Here is a 20,011-nt window from a genome sequence, read left to right as displayed (position 1 = left end):
AGGCGTGAGTATTTATTATTCAAAAGCTCTAAATATTTACTTCACCGCTATAAAAAAATGATGGTAATTATCATCAATCTGGTCATTTCAGATTGGGGTAGCTTTCAAGATGCATGAAACAATGTGTCCTAAATAATAAACAATGTGTATAGATGTACAGTTTTACTTAAAATAGATTTCAAATGAACACGGATGCGTTTGTGATGGGATTGTACAATTATAAACCACAGTCAAAGCAGGTTTTAAACAAACAGGCAAGTTTTAAACAAACACTTTTTGACGTGTACTCAATTAGGTTGGGCGGCTCTGAGCCAGCTGCTAAGTGGCTGAGCGGTCTGCATTTCAGCAAACAAATGAAAGTTTCCTTTGTGGCAACCGCACCAAAGTGAAGCATCCTTTAGACAGTAGCCATACTTTTTTATTTAACCAGTCGGGCTCGTTATCTCAACTAGTGGTGGAGGATTACAGAGGTCAAGTGTGGAGGTTAACTAAGATCACCACTTAGATTTATGTACAGGATATAGAGAAGGAATAGCAGAAGGGAGCATATTCATATGTTAGTAATAAATAGTTACTTTACTTCTCATTGGGCAAACAATCGTACCCTTGAAAACTGTGAAAGTATAATTCCCCCATTAAATATAAATGTAGGTTCAATATTGTCTGCAGATGTTTCGTGGCCCTGACTAAATCTGAAAAGAGTTTATACTTTATTAATCTTTGCAGGCCTTTAGAATGCTTAGCCTCTATTCCAAATTAAAATGCCTATCAAATGCCAGCTTTCATCAGCTGCCAAGAGCAAGTTCTGGATTGGCTTCATCTTCTGTATACTAATGTTTGCTGGAAACACTATTACATATCCTGTGTATCCTATAACAATGAAGTTCATTCCTATTGGACATTCACATCGTGCATGCGTCTGATGTGTTTACATTTGACAGCTTCAGATTGATGAAGGATTTTGGACTTTCGGACTTTTGGAAATCTGTAATGCTAACACATTGTTGAGCACACAGTTCAAAGATGAATTCCTAAAGGTCTTGTGGAAGTTACTTTAAAAAGGAATTAGTAAAATAAATCAATAAAAGGATGCATTTAAAGCCTTAGCTGTGGCGCATAGGTCTAGAAAGGGTAAACTGTATTCTGTTTGTCCCTGTAGTAGAAGTAGGGTAAGGTCTGACAAGAAGTCAAGAATAAACTTTAATCACCTCGTGGCCATGTTGGTTAGTTGGGTGGGTCACAATGCCCTGTTACGTTTCTTGAGTCCCAATATCGGTGTATAGCCCTAGTGATATATGTATGATAATATATGGAAAAGACTTTGCAATAACTAAATTCAACAACGGGACAAAAGGTTGTTAGATTGTAAGCATATTCATTTACATATGCTTTACATAATTTTCTTAACTTTATATAAGATAAGATAAGATGAGATAATATGATATGAATCCAGTCCCATGGCAATGATGTAAACAAAATCCAGCCCACATTGAAGAGCAAAGTCAATAATCAGGTTATGGATTACGCAAATATACTCTTAACTCTCAACAGTTGCTATTAATTACTGTGACTAAAAACAAATATAGAATAAGTGTCACTAGTTGCAAGGCCCACCCTCTTGGCCAAGCCCATGGACAAAACTATAGGATAAAATCTTTGAATGGAAACACTGTGCAACATTTGATTACATATTGTCAAGTATCAAGCACGGTTCCATTCTCTGGTCCGACCGGATTTCATTTTAACTGGAAATATTTGACTGGCTTTTTACAAGATGAGTCAACTATCGAGATGGGTATGGGGGGTCCTGCTATGCCTTACCATTTCTTCAACTCCAGGTGAGAATTTGTTTAAAATATTTTATAATGAAGTTAGTACAGAATAATTGATGGTGATCCAATTATATTACATGATCCCATCCTTCAATGGGAGAACATTGACTATGTTAGGTTGGCAAAGGTTTTCTTCTGTCCATGTTAAGTGTCTTCAGACTATAACCTCAAACAGTAGACCACCAGTCCTCTTTTACAGAGGTAAGCAGTATTCTATCATAAAACCATAGTTTTGTCATCATAGGACAAACACAGGAGCTGCTCATACCACAGTATGGCTCTGCTCCTTTGATGGACCAGGGAACGGGCAGTAGACCAAACTAGTGAAGATAAGTCTACTACCCATGTCCTGGTTCATAAAAGGAGCAGATCCATAAATAGTGATATGAGCGACACGCACTCAAGCGACACGGGTTCGTCCTACAATGGCACCTCTAGGAAAAGGGTCTATCGGTTCTTGTAAAAGGTGCTCCCATGGAAGTCATCAATTTGTGTTGCAAAAGCCAACAGAAACCTAACTCATGTGGAAATGTAACTTCATTCTATAATATGATAATATCTCACACTCAAACCCCTCAGGTTCATCTGCAGATTCAGTAGACCCTGCCACGGTAGACACTACGACTGTGGCTTTGGCAATCGAGATCACCAATGTGGCCTTCAATGCCTCCCTGCTGAATAGGGAATCAGAGTTCTCCAAGATGTTGGATGCAGAAGTAGTAACACTGGTAAAGCCTTTAACAACAACAACTCCACAGTTCTGAGGTATCAGGACATATAAACAAATAAACAAATCTATTTTGTAAATGAAAGAGAAAAGATACTGAGTAGATATTTAGAGACAATGTAATGTTCTACACAACAAACTCAGACCACAGTGTGACATTTATAAGGGGGTATATCGGAATGTAATTTTTTTTTAACTAGCATACTTCATACTACATACTTTCATGCGGCCGATTTTTGTCCCAAACAACAAGGGAGCTTAATTTAATCAAAGCAACTATTTGTGGATCTTACAGCTTGACGGCATTTACAAATGTAAAGAATGCGATACAGAAGCCTTCTACGGAGGTGTTAAATGCATAACCTACAGGTATTGTGACCCTAAGTTAATATGTTTTTGTCTGGCTACCATGGGTATGCTGGATTCAAGGGTTTTTTTGGATTTATGTTGATATTTAATTTTTATAGACAAAACATATTCAAACATAATTATTCAATTCTAAAAACTGATGTTTGTTTTAAGTTATATATATTATTTTTATACTTCACAGCCCTGGACTGATAGCTACCACGTCTATAATTTTCAACACAAATTTCATAAATGAAATCATTGTCCATGCATTATTTATGAGAAATATTGCAACAGCCCTACTCCAAACGAAACTCAGTGTGAACAAGGAATACACAAGCAGTAAGACCTTTATTTCGACACATTCATTTATCAACATCCATATACTTTGAAAATCACTACAGTTGTACACATGTTAAGTGTTAAATGACATTCTCACTTCTTTATATTTGTTCTCAAGACTCAATGCCGGTCATATTAGATGAAAATCTGTGCAAGAAGACCACTACAACTCCTGAGCCAACTACAACTCCTTCAACTCCTGAGCCAACTACAACTCCTGAGCTAACTTCAACTCCTGAACCAACTTCAACTCCTGAGCCAACTTCAACTCCTTCAACTCCTGAGCCAACTTCAACTCCTTCAACTCCTGAGCCTCCTATAACCCCTGCGCCTACTACCCCTCTGCCTATTACAAACGCTGAGACTACTATAACACCTGCCCTTACCAAGACCCCTGACCTTACAGTGACCCCTGACCCTACCAAGACCTCTGACCATACCAAGACCTCTGACCTTACAGTGACCCCTGACCCTACCAAGACCTCTGACCATACCAAGACCTCTGACCTTACAGTGACCCCTGACCCTACCAAGACCCCTGACCCTACCAAGATCCCTGACCCTACAGTGACCCCTGACCCTACCAAGACCTCTGACCTTACAGTGACCCCTGACCCTACCAAGACCCCTGACCCTACCAAGACCCCTGACCCTACCAAGACCTCTGACCATACCAAGACCTCTGACCTTACAGTGACCCCTGACCCTACAGTGACCCCTGACCCTACAGTGACCCCTGACCTCACCAAGATCCCTGACCCTACAGTGACCTCTGACCCGACCAATGGTGGAGGAACATCTGGCTCTCCCAGTGGTGGAGGAAACCGTGACGATAGAGACTGGGTGCCCGGATGGGGCATTGCCCTCCTGGTGTTAGCTGCAGCCATCCTGTTGCTTCTCATCATCCTTTTCATCCTTTTGGTTAGTAATCCACAAAAGTGATTTATTTTTTCATTTTGGTATTCTAGTATGTTCTTAAGTCCTGGTTATGTCTTGTCATCCATCCATCTAGCTGAGAAAGCAAGTTGATCAAATTGAACAGTCAAGGAAGCAATGCATAAGCCTTTGTTGAAATTACCTTGACCTATTTTCAGTGTATTCGCTATTGCCGTAAGCGAACATCAGAGGACCCCATGGAGATGACCTATGATCCATACTATGTGCATAACAAGATGCATCCTCAGGAAACGGTGCCTGTATACTATCCATCAGCACCGACAGCAGCGCCCCCAAGTCCAATGCAGACAGAGATGGTTGTCGTAAGTACGATTTGAGTTGTTATTCCTAGATTGTCATAATGATGACAGCTCGGTTAAGAGCACTAGTGTTAGCGTCGCCTTCAATTTCACAGTTAGTCTTAACTGAGGCTACAAAACACCATTCCATATTCTGCAACGTAAAGTTATTTTAGCAATTCATTTGTCCGTAGTTATTTTGTGTGTTCACTAAACTAGACCTCTGTAACTATAGTCTAGAGATTCTCTGTGCACTTTATACATTACAGAGCCCAGTGACCACCAACGTTATACATGACCTATATGTATATTTGAAATGGCTTATGTGATCATCTCAAAATTGTTTTTCAACAGGGTGACACACCCAAAAAGAATCAGACAGGCTTCTATGCTGTAAATCCTTGACATGAAGGCAAATTAGCATGGATCAGGTAAATCAAATTGACCCTAGAAAAATCTAGGGGAAGGGAGTGAATGTGTTGTGAAGTGTTGTGATTATTATTATATATATCACACTAAGTGTGATATAATATCAAAAGATGACCAATGAAACCTATGGTAACAAGAGAATAGGAGGCCTTTGTCTATTCCGTAGTGAATCATCTGAATTTGATTTGTATGAATACTATTTATCACAGTATTACCCATTTCTGTTTGTTACACTATTTACATCAACAACTTTATTTATAGCCGGAATATCTATTGTAATCATTGTATTATATTGTAATAATCGTTCATATATCATATTACTCATTCATGTCATTTTGTTAATAGTTTCCTGCTCAAGCCCCATGTCCATGATAAGCTGGGAAAGAGCTCAGCGTCAGAGTTCTTATTCCAGCCTGTTCTCCAACCTAAACCAAAAACTGGCTGTTCGTCAAGGAGACCCATAAATGGGCGTAGCTAGTTTTGGGGGGGGGGGGGACACTAGTCATGTGGCCCCTAATCCAATCAAACGCACGTACACTAATAGCCAACCTTCCAACTCAAACACACACTCTGTGAAGTTGAGTGTGCTGACCAGAATTCACCCAGCCCCACCCAGCCCCCACCTGCTCTGGTTCTGCTCTGTGTTGTATGTAAACTACACAATGGGTTGACATATCTGATGAACCCCATGGGGGAATGTATAGTGCTCCCTGTTGTCATGTTGGTATTCTGTATCTGACTTCTGTATGTCATGCTTTAAAACCTACAGCAGGGAGCACGAGAAAAGAGTGGAACCATACTGCTAAACTAAATTGTGTTACCATTTTTTGAAATAAATAGTTAAATCTATGACATGAGTGATTATTGACAGAACTACCTGTATTGCGACGGTCCAGCAATCTCCCAGCTGGCTGAAGACAACAGCAGTACATCACTTGACTGAAGTTTCTGACTGCAGAAACAAAAAGGTTGCCATTCCTTCTAATTTCAGTGGAAAATGCTATGTTTGATAATTGTTTCGGCATTACAATGCATTCTGATCATATTTCTAGGGAGAAATGTATTTGGTGACTCTACCTACCACCTCCTACATCATTTTAGCTGGAGACGCCATTCCAATTTTTAAATGTTTATATTTGAAAATGAACCTTTGGAAGGTCAAGTGTGGTTGTTTTATAAGAACAGTTAGATGCATGTACAGGATGAAGAGAAGGAACAGCAGAAGGCAGCATATTCATATATTAGTATTAAACAACTGTACTTCTCGTTGAGCAAACAATCATACCCTTGAAAACTATGAAATTACAGGTGACAATTATAATTCCCCCATTAAATATAAATGTAGGTTCATTATTGTCAGGGCCCTGACTTAATCTGAAATGAGTATCCTTTATTAATCTCCTCAGGTTTTGGAATGTTTAGCTTCTATTCCAAATTAAAAGATTTATCAAATGTCAGGCTTTCTTGTCGATTTCATCACCTGCCAAGAGCAAGTTCTGGATTGGCTTCATCTTATGTATCCTTCTGCATGTCTTTCCTAATGTTTGGAAACACTAACATTTTTCTTGAGTCCCACTGTTACCGTGCTGCATCAAAAATTGCAGCACTGTTTCACCTGAACTCGTCTGCAGTGGATAAGATAAGATGCTACGGCTCCCAGATGTACCACACACAAACATAAGACAATCCTTTATTAGTCCCACAGTGGGGAAATTTGCAGTGTTACAGCAGCAAAGAGCAAAGACGATAAAGTGCAATAAAGAAATAAAGACGACAGTCGTGCAAAATACAAAAAAATACAATATGTGTGTGTCAGTGAGAGCAGTGCTGATTGTGGAGTCTGACGGCTGCAGTAAGGAACGTCCTGCGGTACCTCTCTGTCACACACCGCGGGTGTCTCAGCCTATCACTGAAGGTGCTGCTCAGTGATGTAAGTGTCCCGTGAAGGGGATAGCTTCGCTATCATCCTCCTGACATCAACCACCTCCACTGGGTGGAGCGAGCACCCCAGGACAGAGCTGGCTCTCTTGATGAGTTTGTTCAGCCTCTTCCTCTCAGCAGCCGTGATGCTGCTGCGCCAGCACACCACACCAAAAAAGATGGCTGATGCCACCACAGAGTCATAAAAGGTCCTCAGGAGTGCCCCCTGCGCACCAAAGGACCTGAGTTTCTTTAGCAGAAAGAGTCTGCTCTGGCCTTTTTTGTAGAGGGCGTTGATCATCCAGCTACAGTCTGTTTTATTGTTAGTGTGTGTAGTCCAAGGTACCTGTATGAGTTCACAAACTCAATGTCGACCCCCTGGATGTTCACCGGTGTGGGTGGGGGATGTTTACGCCTGCGGATTCCACAACCAGCTCCTTAGTCTTCCCCGCATTGATCTCGAGGTGGTTCCACTCCACAAAGACCCGGTTTAGTCCCCTGTCCTCAGTGTCGTCCCCGTCCCTGATGAGACCGATCACCGCACAGTCATCAGAAAACTTCTGGAGATAGCAGTGTGAGAGGTTGTATGAGAAGTCTGCAGTGTAGAGGGTGAAAAGGAAGGGAGCCAGGACGGTTCCCTGTGGGGCCCCCGTGCTGGCAGTCCAACACTTACTCCTCACATACTGTGGACGGTTTGTGAGGTAGTCCAGGCAGCGAGGTGAGGGTCCACTCCAGCCGTGTTCCAGCTTGTCCCTCAGTAGTGTGGGCTGGATGGTGTTGAAAGCACTGGAGAAATCATAGAACATGATCCTCACAGTGCTTCCAGCTGTTTCCAGGTGGGAGAGCTCTGTGGAGGAGGTAGATGATGGCATCGCCCACTCCAATGCCAGACCGGAGGATGAGATTTTTATAGTTATAGCTGACATTGAGCTTAAGCCCAGGGCTTGTGGACAATTTTGGAACTTACTCACAAAGTAAAATTATCCAAATATGAGAAAATGTGCAACCTCCTTGAATGCATTATTTAGCTCTACTTATTTATGCCAGTCAGCTTTTTCCCACATGAAGATTATTAAGTCTTAATTTGGTTCCACCATGACTGATGGTCATTTGGAAGCCTGCTTGAGACTAGCTACCAGCAGCTACTGTCCGGACTATGCAACCCTGGCTGACTCCATTCAGTGCAAGTCATCAGAGTATGTACTCAGTATACATAAATAAATATATGTTTAGCATTTTTTAACGTAGGTAGATTTTTGACCTGGTCATTTTGAAAGTAGCTCACAAGATGAAAAATCTGGGCACCCCTGCACTAGAGGCTTGAATCAGATACTGCACACTGTGAACTAAGTTTAAGATAATTAATTCTATGCCGTTGAAAAGCTTACACAATACACCAATATATTCTGCAGAACAGAGAGAATACGTTTCGGGCCCGACAGTCTCTCCGTGGGAGTTGGCCTGGCGGTTCTGCACGTGAAGTTGGATGTCGACACATGATCAACAAACAACATTGGTTACTCCTCCTTCGGTATCTCCTTGGATCCATCTCCTCCGGCTGTTGTTCTCCACTGTCCATGCAAATTCCTCAGATGCAGCTGGTTCCTTATCAAGAGCGTGATTCCTGCTTTGCAACTGGAAACCTCCCTTATACAAAGTTGTTAATTAGCCTTGTAAGTATGTTATCAGTCACCACACTCTCACAACCTCTTTGTCTTGAAGTAGCCTTTCACACATTGCTAGAGCATGGGCCTTCTAAGGCCTGGCTAGTCTATGAGTTTAGAAGTCAATCAATCTACGTTAACCTTACAGCAAAGCAAAAAGGAAAAATCACCCGTATATATGATGACTTACATTACTTGCAAACATAGATATTGCTATAGCATAACTTTTACTACCTGATTGATTCAACTTATAAAAGTACAGAAAAATACATTCTTAGCAAAGGGTAAACAGTATTCTGTTCGTCCCTGTAGTAGAAGTAGGGTAAATTCTGACAAGAAGTCAAGAACAGACCTTAATCACCTCTTAGCCATGTTGGTTGGTTGGGTGGGTCACGATGCCCTGTTACGTTTCTTGAGTCCCAATGTCAGTGCATAGCCCTGATGAAGAGCATCAGTTGAAGTATAACTTGACACTTTTGTTGGTGCAACAATATTTGACTTCCATTATTGTCTTTTTAGCCAACTCCAAACAAAGCCCAGTAGATTGTTTTTATGGTCTTTCAGAGAAAATAAAAACAACCCAACTTTGTACATCAACATGGTCAGGGATAGAACATGGCTCCTTTTTTCATATTGATTTTATATTGTTTCATGTTGTTGTCTTTGAACAACTTAATGTATTTGTAATTAGATTAGGTCAACATGATATATGCATGGTAATGTGTCGAAAAGGCTTTGCAATATCTGTAAATTCAACAACGGGACAAAAGGTGGCTGCAGTGTAAACATATTCATTGTTTGATTTTTTTTTTTGTTAAGAGTCTAGATTAGATAAAACACAATGGGAATCAAGCAAACATACCTAAAAACGATATAGAATAGGTTTCATTAGTTTCAAGGCCCACCCTCTTGGCGAAGCCCATTGACGAAACTAGAGGATAAAATCTTTGAATGAAAACACTGTGCAACATTTTTATCACATATTGTCACACATCAAGCACGGTTCCGTTCCCTGGTCTGACCGGATTTCATTTTAACTGGAAATATTTGACTGGCTTTCTACAAGATGAGTCAACTATCGAGATGGGTATGGGGGGTCCTGCTATGCCTTACCATTTCTTCAACTCCAGGTGAGAATTTGTTTAAAATATTTTATAATGAAGTTAGTACAGAATAATTGATGATGATCCAATTATATTACATCCTAACAATGGGAAAACATTGACTCTATGTTGGGTTGGCAAAGGTTTTCTTCTGTTCATGTTAAGTGTCTTTAGACTATAACCTCAAACAGTAGACCCTTTTTACAGAGGTAAGCAGTATTCTATCATAAGGCCATAGTTTTTCATCATATTCAGGACAAACACAGGAGCTGCTCATAACACAATATGGCTCTGCTCTGTTGATGGACCAGGGCATGGGCAGTAGACCAAACTAGTGAAGCTAAGTCTACTACCTGTGTCCCGGTTCATAAAAGGAGCAGATCCATAAATAGTGCTATGAGCGACACCTGGGTTCATCCTAAGGACAAGGGTCTATTGGTTGTTGTAAAAGGTGCTCCCATGGAATGCATCATTTTGTAAAATCCAACAGAAACCTAACTCATGTGGAATATGAGTGGATGTGGATGATAATATGTCACACTTAAACCCCTCAGATTCCTCTGCAGATTCAGTAGACCCTGCTGATTCAAACACTACGAATGTGGGTTTGGCAATCAAGATCACCAATGTGGCCTTCAATGCCTCCCTTCTGAATAGGGAATCAGAGTTCTCCAAGATGTTGGATGCAGAAGTGGAGACGCTGGTAAAGCCTCTAACAACAACAACACCACAGTTCTGAGATATCAGGACAAATCAAAATGTCCAAAACAAATAAACAAACTCATATGTTTCGTATGTAAAAAAAGAAAAGACCCCCTTATAAGGGGGTGTATTGGAAAGTGATTTTTTTGAACTAGCATACATACACATGTACCATTTTTGTTCCAAATGACAAGGTAGCTTAATTTAATCAGAGCAACTATTGGTGCGTCCTACAGCTTGACGGCATTTACCACTGTAACAAATGCGATACAAAAGCATCGTACAGAGGTGTTGAGTGCATAAACTACAGGTATTGTGACCCTTGATTATTATGTTTTAGTCTGGCTACCCTGGGTATGCTGGATTTGAGTTTTGCTTTGGATTTTTGTTGGTATTTAAAATGTATAGACAAACATACTGTATACAAGCATTACTCCAAAAAAACAGTCAATTTGAATTTCATTATCAGCAAATGTTTGTTTTTTATTTTTTATTTTTATACTTTACAGCCCTGGACTGATAGCTAACGCATCTATCATCTTCAACACACCTTGGATTGACCCGAGTATTGTCCGTGCATTATTTCCAATAAATTTTGCAAATGCCCTACTCCAGACGAACCTCAGTGTGAACAAGGAATACACAAAGAGTACAACCTTTATTTTCACACATTTGTCCGTCAACATCCAAATATTTTGCAAATCACTACAGTTGTAATCATGTTCAGTGTTAAATTACATTCACTATTCTTTCTATTTGTTCTCAAGACTCGATGCCGGTCTTATTAGATAAAGATGTGTGCAAGAAAACTACAACTCCAGAGCCAACTACAACTCCTTCAACTCCTGAGCCAACTTCAACTCCTGAGCCAACTACAACTCCTGAGCCAACTACAACTCCTAAGCCAACTACAACTCCCGAGCCAACTTCAACTCCTGAGCCAACTACAACTCCTGAGCCAACTTCAACTCCTGAGCCAACTTCAACTCCTGAGCCAACTTCAACTCCTAAGCCAACTTCAACTCCTGAGCCAACTTCAACTCCTGAGCCAACTACAACTCCTAAGCCAACTACAACTCCTAAGCCAACTACAACTCCTGAGCCAACTTCAACTCCTTCAACTCCTCAGCCTCCTACAACTCCTGAGCCAACTTCAACTCCTGAGCCAACTTCAACTCCTAAGCCAACTACAACTCCTGAGCCAACTTCAACTCCTGAGCCAACTACAACTCCTGAGCCAACTACAACTCCTAAGCCAACTTCAACTCCTGAGCCAACTACAACTCCTAAGCCAACTACAACTCCTAAGCCAACTACAACTCCTGAGCTAACTTCAACTCCTTCAACTCCTCAGCCTCCTACAACTCCTGAGCCAACTTCAACTCCTGAGCCAACTCCAACTCCTAAGCCAACTACAACTCCTGAGCCAACTTCAACTCCTGAGCCAACTACAACTCCTGAGCCAACTACAACTCCTAAGCCAACTTCAACTCCTGAGCCAACTTCAACTCCTGAGCCAACTACAACTCCTAAGCCAACTACAACTCCTGAGCCAACTTCAACTCCTTCAACTCCTCAGCCTCCTACAACCCCTGAGCCAACTTCAATTCCTGAGCCTACAAAGACCACTGGCCTTATCAAGACCCCTGACCCCACCAATACCCCTGACCCTACAGAGACCTCTGACCCGACCCGTGGTGGAGGAACATCTGGCTCTCCCAGTGGTGGAGGATACCGTGACGATAGAGACTGGGTGCCCGGATGGGGCATTGCCCTCCTGGTGTTAGCTGCAGCCATCCTGTTGCTTCTCATCATCCTTTTCATCCTTTTGGTTAGTAATCCACAAAAGTGATTTATTTTTTCATTTTGGTATTCTAGTATGTTCTTAAGTCCTGGTGTCATGTCTTGTCATTCAGCCTTAGCTGAGAAAGCAAGTACATCAAATTGAACAGTCCAGGAAACAATGCATAAGCCTTTGTTGAAATTACCTTGAACTATTTTCAGTTTATTCGTTATTGCTGTAAGCGAACATCAGAGGACCCGATGGAGAAGAACCATGATCCATACTATCAGCAGAACAAGATGCATCCTCAGGAAACGGTGCCTGTATACTATCCATCAGCACAGACAACAGCGCCCCCAAGTCCAATGCAGACAGAGATGGTTGTCGTAAGTACGATTTGTGTTGGTATTCCTAGATTGTCATAGTGATGACGGTTTGGTTAAGAGCACTAGTATTAGCGTTGCTCAATCTGGCAAATTCCTCATTCCAGCACCCGAGTTAGTCTGAACTAAAAGTCAACTAACTCCGTCAGTGAACTGAGGTTACAATACACCATTGCATATTCTGCAACAAAGAGTTATTTTTGTAATGAATTTGTCTGTAATTCTTTTGTTTTAAGAGTCACTGTTCACAAAGAGACGATTAAAATCCCTGAAATAGCTTCAAAGGCTTGTTGGAATTAAACTCTGGGTTGATTAAGAAAATGGCTTGCCTAGTCTAGAGATTCCCAGTGACCACCAACGTTATACATAACCTATATATATATATTTGAACTGGCTTCGTGTGATCGTTTCCAAATTGCTTTCAACAGGGTGACACACCCAAAAAGAATCGGACAGGCTTCTATGCTGTAAATCCTTGACATGAAGGCAAATGAGCGTGTTTTGCGGCATCAGGTAAAAAAAAAAGTAACCCTCCGTTCATGTAGGTTATTTATTTTACTGAATTGATGTTAAAGTATTTATTCTCTCTATTGCTCCCTATCAGTCTGACTTCACAAAAAGATTAGCACCGATCCAACTTTTCTTTATGTCTTTAGCGTTTTGAGTTTTCCCAACACGCAGTAGTGATCTCTTTTAATAGAAAGTAGCAGAGGGGGATGGTTCCCTTGCATGTTGATTGATGTCACCATTGAAATGTTAATCTGATGTTGATTAACACAATGCAGTGAGTCGTTGCACATGATCATTTATACAGTTAAGTTCAAATAAAAATAGAGGCATTTTTAATAACAAAGTAACTGCCTTACATATTGTACCTTTTGTGTGAATCTATGTTTGCACTCTCCCAAAGCATTTACTGTTGTTTTATGTTGTCAGAAAGTGTTGAAATTCCATTCGCCAACATTAAAAACCCTTGATAATTAATAAAGTATTAGTGTTGTTATGTAGTAATAGTTATTATTATATCACTGTTTGTACTAATAAACTGCCTATTTGTACTTCCAGGCACACAAAAGATGACTAATGAAACCTATTGGAACAAGATACGGAGGCCTTTGTCTATACCGTTGATTAAGGCATCATCTGAAATTGATTAGTATGAATACTATTTATTACAGTACTTACATTACTGTTTCTTACACTATTTACATCAAGAACTGTATTTACAGCGAAAATATATAATGTAATCATTGTATTATATTGTAATACATCAGTAATTCATACATGTCATTTTGTTAATAGTTTCCTGCTCAAGCCCCATGTCCATGATAAGCTGGGAAAGAGCTCAGCGTCAGAGTTCTTATCCAGCCTGTTCTCAAAACTGGCTTTTGTCAAGGAGACCCATGAATGGGCGTAGCTAGTTCTGGCGGGACACTCTAGTCATGCGCCCCCTAATCCAATCAAGCGCATGTACACTAATAGGCGGTCAATTTAGGACCTTCCGACTCAAACACCTACTCTGTAAAGTTAAAGATCCCTTATCATGCTTTTTTAGGGTTAATAATTGCATTTGGGGGTACTACTAGAATAGGGTTACATGCCTGCGTACCAGTGTAATAAATGTTTAGTTTATAGTGAACTTCCCCAAATTCCAGACTGTAACAAACATGATTTTTTTTAGTACCACTCATGGTTTTGTTATTGTTTCTGATGGGGCATTTTTTTTTTTTTTTGTGCAAGAATGCCTACTCTCAGTTCCGCTGTTAGTAATTCTGCAAATATGCAAATTAGCGTCATATAATACGCGTGAGTTGTTGAATGCTATTAAGTAGATGCTAACTGGTCGTAGGGATGCCAGCGTTTTTTTCCCCTGCCACAGATATGCTTCCATAGGGCACATCACACATGGGGTTTGATGTGCCCTATATGGAAGCATATCTGTCTCATCGGATTTTGAAAATAAAAATCCATTGAATTTTAAGCACTGAATAATTATGCATTGAAATAACAAATCTGAATTTTTTGCCTTTGAATTAAACTCTTTAAATTTCAACAAATAATTTTCACCTTTATTTTTCAATGTTCACAAATTCTAAATGTAATATTCAATGTTATAATTCGTTTTAATTTGCAAAATTCATATGCAGAATTCAATGTATAAAATTCAACTTAAATATTTTCAATGTCCCCAAATTCAACATGCCAAATTCAGCTGCAAAATTCAATGTATGAAATTCAGTGTTAACATCCGGGGGACCCAAGGAAGAGCGATCGATCCTAGATGCTAGATTGCGGTCAAGCAAGGAGAGCGAGCAGGAATATGAGCGTCACTCGTTGGATACCTGACTCTGCGGGAAGGCATGATGTGCAAAGCAGGTTTTAGCCAGGTTTTTTTTTTTTTTTAATTTAAAGAGTTAAATTAATGGGTTAGGGTTAGGGTTAATTTTATACATTGAATTTTGCATCAGAATTTTGCATATATAATTTTTTAACGTTGAATATTCGATTTTGAATTTGTGAAAATAACGGTGAAAATGATTTGTTGAAAATTTAAATAGTTAAATTCAGAGGCAAAAAATTCAAATATGTTATTTCAAAGCATAAATATTCAGTGCTAAAAATGCAATGGCTTTAATTCAGTGGCAAAACATTCAGATACGTTATTTAAATGCATAAATATTCAGTGCTTAAAATTCAATGGCTTTTTATTTTCAAAATCCGATGAGACAGATATACTTCCATAGCCCTATCTGTCGTGTGTTACAGGTATGTGTGTGTTAAAGAGCATTTAAAGATCTGTCCAGTATTTAATTCATAATTATGCATGCATTTTTATTATTTTCGTTTATTATACCTTGTACTATTACTACACTATACGATCACGTGTATTGTCTTTTATTCTTTTCCACTGCCCATGTGTGATGTGCCCTATCTGTCGTGTGTTACAGAATAAATGCTGACAGATCTACCCCACATCTCCTCTGCGTCGTCAGTCATCAACTCATCATACAAAGACTTTTGATATTAATGCAGGCTGGTCAAAGTCTGTTACACCTGTATGTTAGAAATACCCCTTATTACTCTCACTGGTAATATCTGCAAAACCAATTTCAGCGTCTTTCAAAAACGGTTTGATTTGTATCACGTTGCGTTAAGGCCCCCGTTCCGAGTAGCCCAGCCTGCTGTGTGAAGTCTATTTTTAATAATGTGATTGTCACATTAACTATCTATAGTTTCAGTAGGCATTCCGACTATTTTTGGTCTGTTGACGTCAAATTTTGGATTTTGGCGAGTTGATGGGTAGCTGAGTTTAACGTGTCATGCAATGTTGGGGCAGGGCAGCTCAACAACCGCGTTCCTCCATATGTTTATCACATAACCCTGCAGGCTGCAATAAGAATTGCAATCCTAGCTAAAAGACGCGTCGTAAAGTAGTCTGCCCCATGGTCATATTCTATTCTCAACTGTTGTTTTAACTCAAATTATTCAGCCAGTATCTTTCGTTGTTTCTATATCAGATGAAGATATGGCGAGTGGTGTTGCACCTGTGATTAACAGTGTTGAGTTTCTGTTAAAAAAATCATTTGAGAGGTTAAAATTGGAAGAGAAGTTATCCATCAAACAACAGGACAAGGGGATTTATGGACCACGAGTGTGAGTGATGTGAAGCCTATATATATATATATATATATATATGTATATAATAATATATAATACAATATTATATATGTATATAATATGTACATATTAAAAAAACATATAAATTGTGGGTGTGGTCATATGCCAGTAGTTTCTGCCCCACTGAAATTTAGGGTCATCGCAAGCTACTGATTGTGGGTAACCGGGAGGCGCGTCTTCTGCACTTCAGCACCGCCCACTGCACGTCACACTAATACTGAAGTAAAGTTTGAGCGCAAATGCTAACCTGACTCCCAATGTCGGTGCTTAGCCCTGGTGAAGAGCATCAGTTGAAGTAAAACTTGTACTCATGTTTTGTCATTTCCGCCACAACCGACTGTACAAAGATTTGTTGAAGCTTTTGTCACTTTTCTTGGTGCAACAATATTAGTCTTCCATTAAAGGTTTTTTAAACAACTCCTACCAAAGCCCTGTAGACTGTATTTATGGTCTTTCAGATAACAGAGGAACACTCCTTTGTACATCACCATGGTCAGGGATTGAACATGGCTCCTTTTTTCATATTGACATGACTTTATATTGTTTCACATTGTTGTCTCTGAACAACTTACTGTATTTGTAATTATATTTGGTCAACATGATATATATGTTGTATGGAAAATAACTAAATTCAACAAGGGGACAAAAGGTTCTTGCAGTGTCAGCATATTCATTGTTTCACTTTTTTTTTAAAGTCTAGATTAGATAAAACACAATGGGAATCAAGTCCCATGGCAATGATGAATCCAGCCCACAGTCAATAATCAGGTCATAGATGACGCAAACATACTTTTTAATAACTGTGACTAAAAACCAATATAGAATAGGTGTCACTAGTTTCAACGCCACCCTCTTGGCCAAGCCCATGGACAAAACTAGAGGATAAAATCATTGAATGAAAACACTGCAACATTTGATCACATATTGTCACGTATCAAGCACGGTTCCATTCCCTGGTCTGACCGGATTTCCTCTTAACTGGCAATATTTGACTGGCTTTCTACAAGATGAGTCAACTGTCGAGATGGGTATGGGGGGTCCTGCTATGCCTTACCATTTCTTCAACTCCAGGTGAGAATTTGTTTAAAATGTCTAATAATTAAGTTTGTTCAGAACAATTGATGGGGATCCAATTATATTCCATCCTAACAATGGGAGAACATTGACTCTATGTTGGGTTGGCAAAGGTTTTCTTCTGTCCATGTTAAGTGACCTCAAACAGTAGACCCTTTTTACAGAGGTAAGCAGTATTCTATCATAAAGACATCATTTTGTCATATTGACAAACACAGGAGCTGCTCATACCACAGTATGGCTCTGCTCCTTTGATGTACCAGGGCACGGGCAGTAGACCAAACTAGTGAAGATAAGTCTACTACCCGTGTCCTGGTTCACAAAAGGAGCAGATCCATAAATAGTGCAATGAGCGACACCTGGGTTTGTCCTACGATGACACCTCTGGGAAAAGGGTCTATCGGTTCTTGTAAATGGTGCTCCCATGGAATGCATCCCAACAGAAACCTAACTCATGTGGAAATGTAACTTCATTCTATGATATGATAATATCGCGCATTCAAACCCTTCAGGTTCATCTGCAGATTCACTAGACCCTGCCACGGTAAACACTACGACTGTGGCTTTGGCAATCGAGATCACCAATGTGGCCTTCAATGCCTCCCTGCTGAATCCTGAATCAGAGTTCTCCAAGATGTTGGATTCAGAAGTGGCGACACTGGTAAAGCCTTTTCGTATGTAACAAAAAAAAGAAGATACTCTAATAGCCATAAAAAAAAAAAATATAGCTATTGTTCTACACAACAGCTTGTCAAACTCAGACCACAGTGTGACATTATAAGGGGGTGTATTGGAAAGTGATTTTTTTGAACTAGCATACATACACATGTACCATTTTTGTTCAAAATGACACGGTAGCTTAATTTAATCAGAGCAACTATTGGTGCGTCCTACAGCTTGACGGCATTTACCACTGTAACAAATGCGATACAGAAGTATCGTACAGAGGTGTTGAGTGCATAAACTACAGGTATTGTGACCCTTGATTATTATGTTTTAGTCTGGCTACCCTGGGTATGCTGGATTTGAGTTTTGCTTTGGATTTTTGTTGGTATTTAAAATGTATAGACAAACATACTGTATACAAGCATTACTCCAAAAAAACAGTCAATTTGAATTTCATTATCAGCAAATGTTTGTTTTTTATTTTTTATTTTTATACTTTACAGCCCTGGACTGATAGCTAATGCATCTATCATCTTCAACACACCTTGGATTTACCCGAGTATTGTCCGTGCATTATTTCCAATAAATTTAGCAAATGCCCTACTCCAGACGAACCTCAGTGTGAACAAGGAATACACAAAGAGTACGACCTTTATTTTCACACATTTGTCCGTCAACATCCAAATATTTTGCAAATCACTACAGTTGTAATCATGTTCAGTGTTAAATTACATTCACTATTCTTTCTATTTGTTCTCAAGACTCGATGCCGGTCATATTAGATAAAGATGTGTGCAAGAAAACTACTACAACTCCTGAGCCAACTACAACTCCTTCAACTCCTGAGCCAACTTCAACTCCTGAGCCAACTACAACTCCCGAGCCAACTTCAACTCCCGAGCCAACCACAACTCCTGAGCCAACTCCAACTCCTGAGCCAACTTCAACTCCTGAGCCAACTTCAACTCCTAAGCCAACTACAACTCCTAAGCCAACTACAACTCCTGAGCCAACTTCAACTCCTTCAACTCCTCAGCCTCCTACAACTCCTGAGCCAACTTCAACTCCTAAGCCAACTACAACTCCTGAGCCAACTTCAACTCCTGAGCCAACTACAACTCCTGAGCCAACTACAACTCCTGAGCCAACTACAACTCCTAAGCCAACTTCAACTCCTGAGCCAACTTCAACTCCTGAGCAAACTACAACTCCTAAGCCAACTTCAACTCCTAAGCCAACTACAACTCCTGAGCAAACTTCAACTCCTTCAACTCCTCAGCCTCCTACAACCCCTGAGCCAACTTCAATTCCTGAGCCTACAAAGACCACTGGCCTTATCAAGACCCCTGACCCCACCAATACCCCTGACCCTACAGTGACCTCTGACCCGACCCGTGGTGGAGGAACATCTGGCTCTCCCAGTGGTGGAGGATACCGTGACGATAGAGACTGGGTGCCCGGATGGGGCATTGCCCTCCTGGTGTTAGCTGCAGCCATCCTGTTGCTTCTCATCATCCTTTTCATCATTTTGGTTAGTAATCCACAAAAGTGATTTATTTTTTCATTTTGGTATTCTAGTATGTTCTTAAGTCCTGGTGTCATGTCTTGTTATTCAGCCTTAGCTGAGAAAGCAAGTACATCAAATTGAACAGTCCAGGAAACAATGCATAAGCCTTTATTGAAATTACCTTGAACTATTTTCAGTGTATTCGCTATTGCTGTAAGCGAACATCAGAGGACCCGATGGAGAAGAACCATGATCCATACTATCAGCAGAACAAGATGCATCCTCAGGAAACGGTGCCTGTATACTATCCATCAGCACCGACAGCAGCACCCCCAAGTCCAATGCAGACAGAGATGGTTGTCGTAAGTACGATTTGAGTTGGTATTCCTAGATTGTCATAGTGATGACGGTTTGGTTAAGAGCACTAGTATTAGCGTCGCTCAATCTGGCAAATTCCTCATTCCAGCACCCGAGTTAGTCTGAACTAAAAGTCAACTAACTCTGTCAGTGAACTGAGGTTACAATACACCATTGCATATTCTGCAACAAAGAGTTATTTTTGTAATGAATTTTTCTGTAGTTCTTTTGTTTTAAGAGTCACTGTTCACAAAGAGACGA

The 20,011-nt window shown here is 40.1% G+C and overlaps 2 protein-coding genes across 2 annotated transcripts in view; both read left to right on the top strand.

Moving 5' to 3' along the window:
• Window positions 1-1,791: 1,791 nt before the first annotated feature.
• The window catches only part of LOC311364853 (uncharacterized protein), a gene marked incomplete at both ends in the record, with an annotated part of 30,067 nt that continues 11,847 nt past the window's right edge, over window positions 1,792-20,011 (top strand). Inside the window, 4 exons of the mRNA XM_084484343.1 lie at window positions 1,792-1,795; window positions 2,412-2,560; window positions 3,676-4,170; window positions 4,344-4,508. Coding sequence (XP_084340469.1) covers window positions 1,792-1,795; window positions 2,412-2,560; window positions 3,676-4,170; window positions 4,344-4,508 — 813 coding nt within the window. The remainder of the gene's footprint in view (window positions 1,796-2,411; window positions 2,561-3,675; window positions 4,171-4,343; window positions 4,509-20,011) is intronic.
• LOC311365245 (uncharacterized protein) lies at window positions 11,075-12,947 on the top strand (the record flags this gene model as incomplete). Its single annotated transcript, XM_084484776.1, has 3 exons — window positions 11,075-12,133; window positions 12,307-12,471; window positions 12,897-12,947. 3 exons carry the CDS (start codon window positions 11,075-11,077, stop codon window positions 12,945-12,947), a joined length of 1,275 nt encoding a protein of 424 aa, XP_084340902.1.

Source organism: Micromesistius poutassou (genome assembly GCF_964030765.1).
Source record: "Micromesistius poutassou genome assembly, chromosome: 20".
Taxonomy (NCBI): domain Eukaryota; kingdom Metazoa; phylum Chordata; class Actinopteri; order Gadiformes; family Gadidae; genus Micromesistius; species Micromesistius poutassou.
Note: the sequence above shows the minus strand (reverse complement) of the source record. Positions and strands in the feature narration are given on the sequence as shown.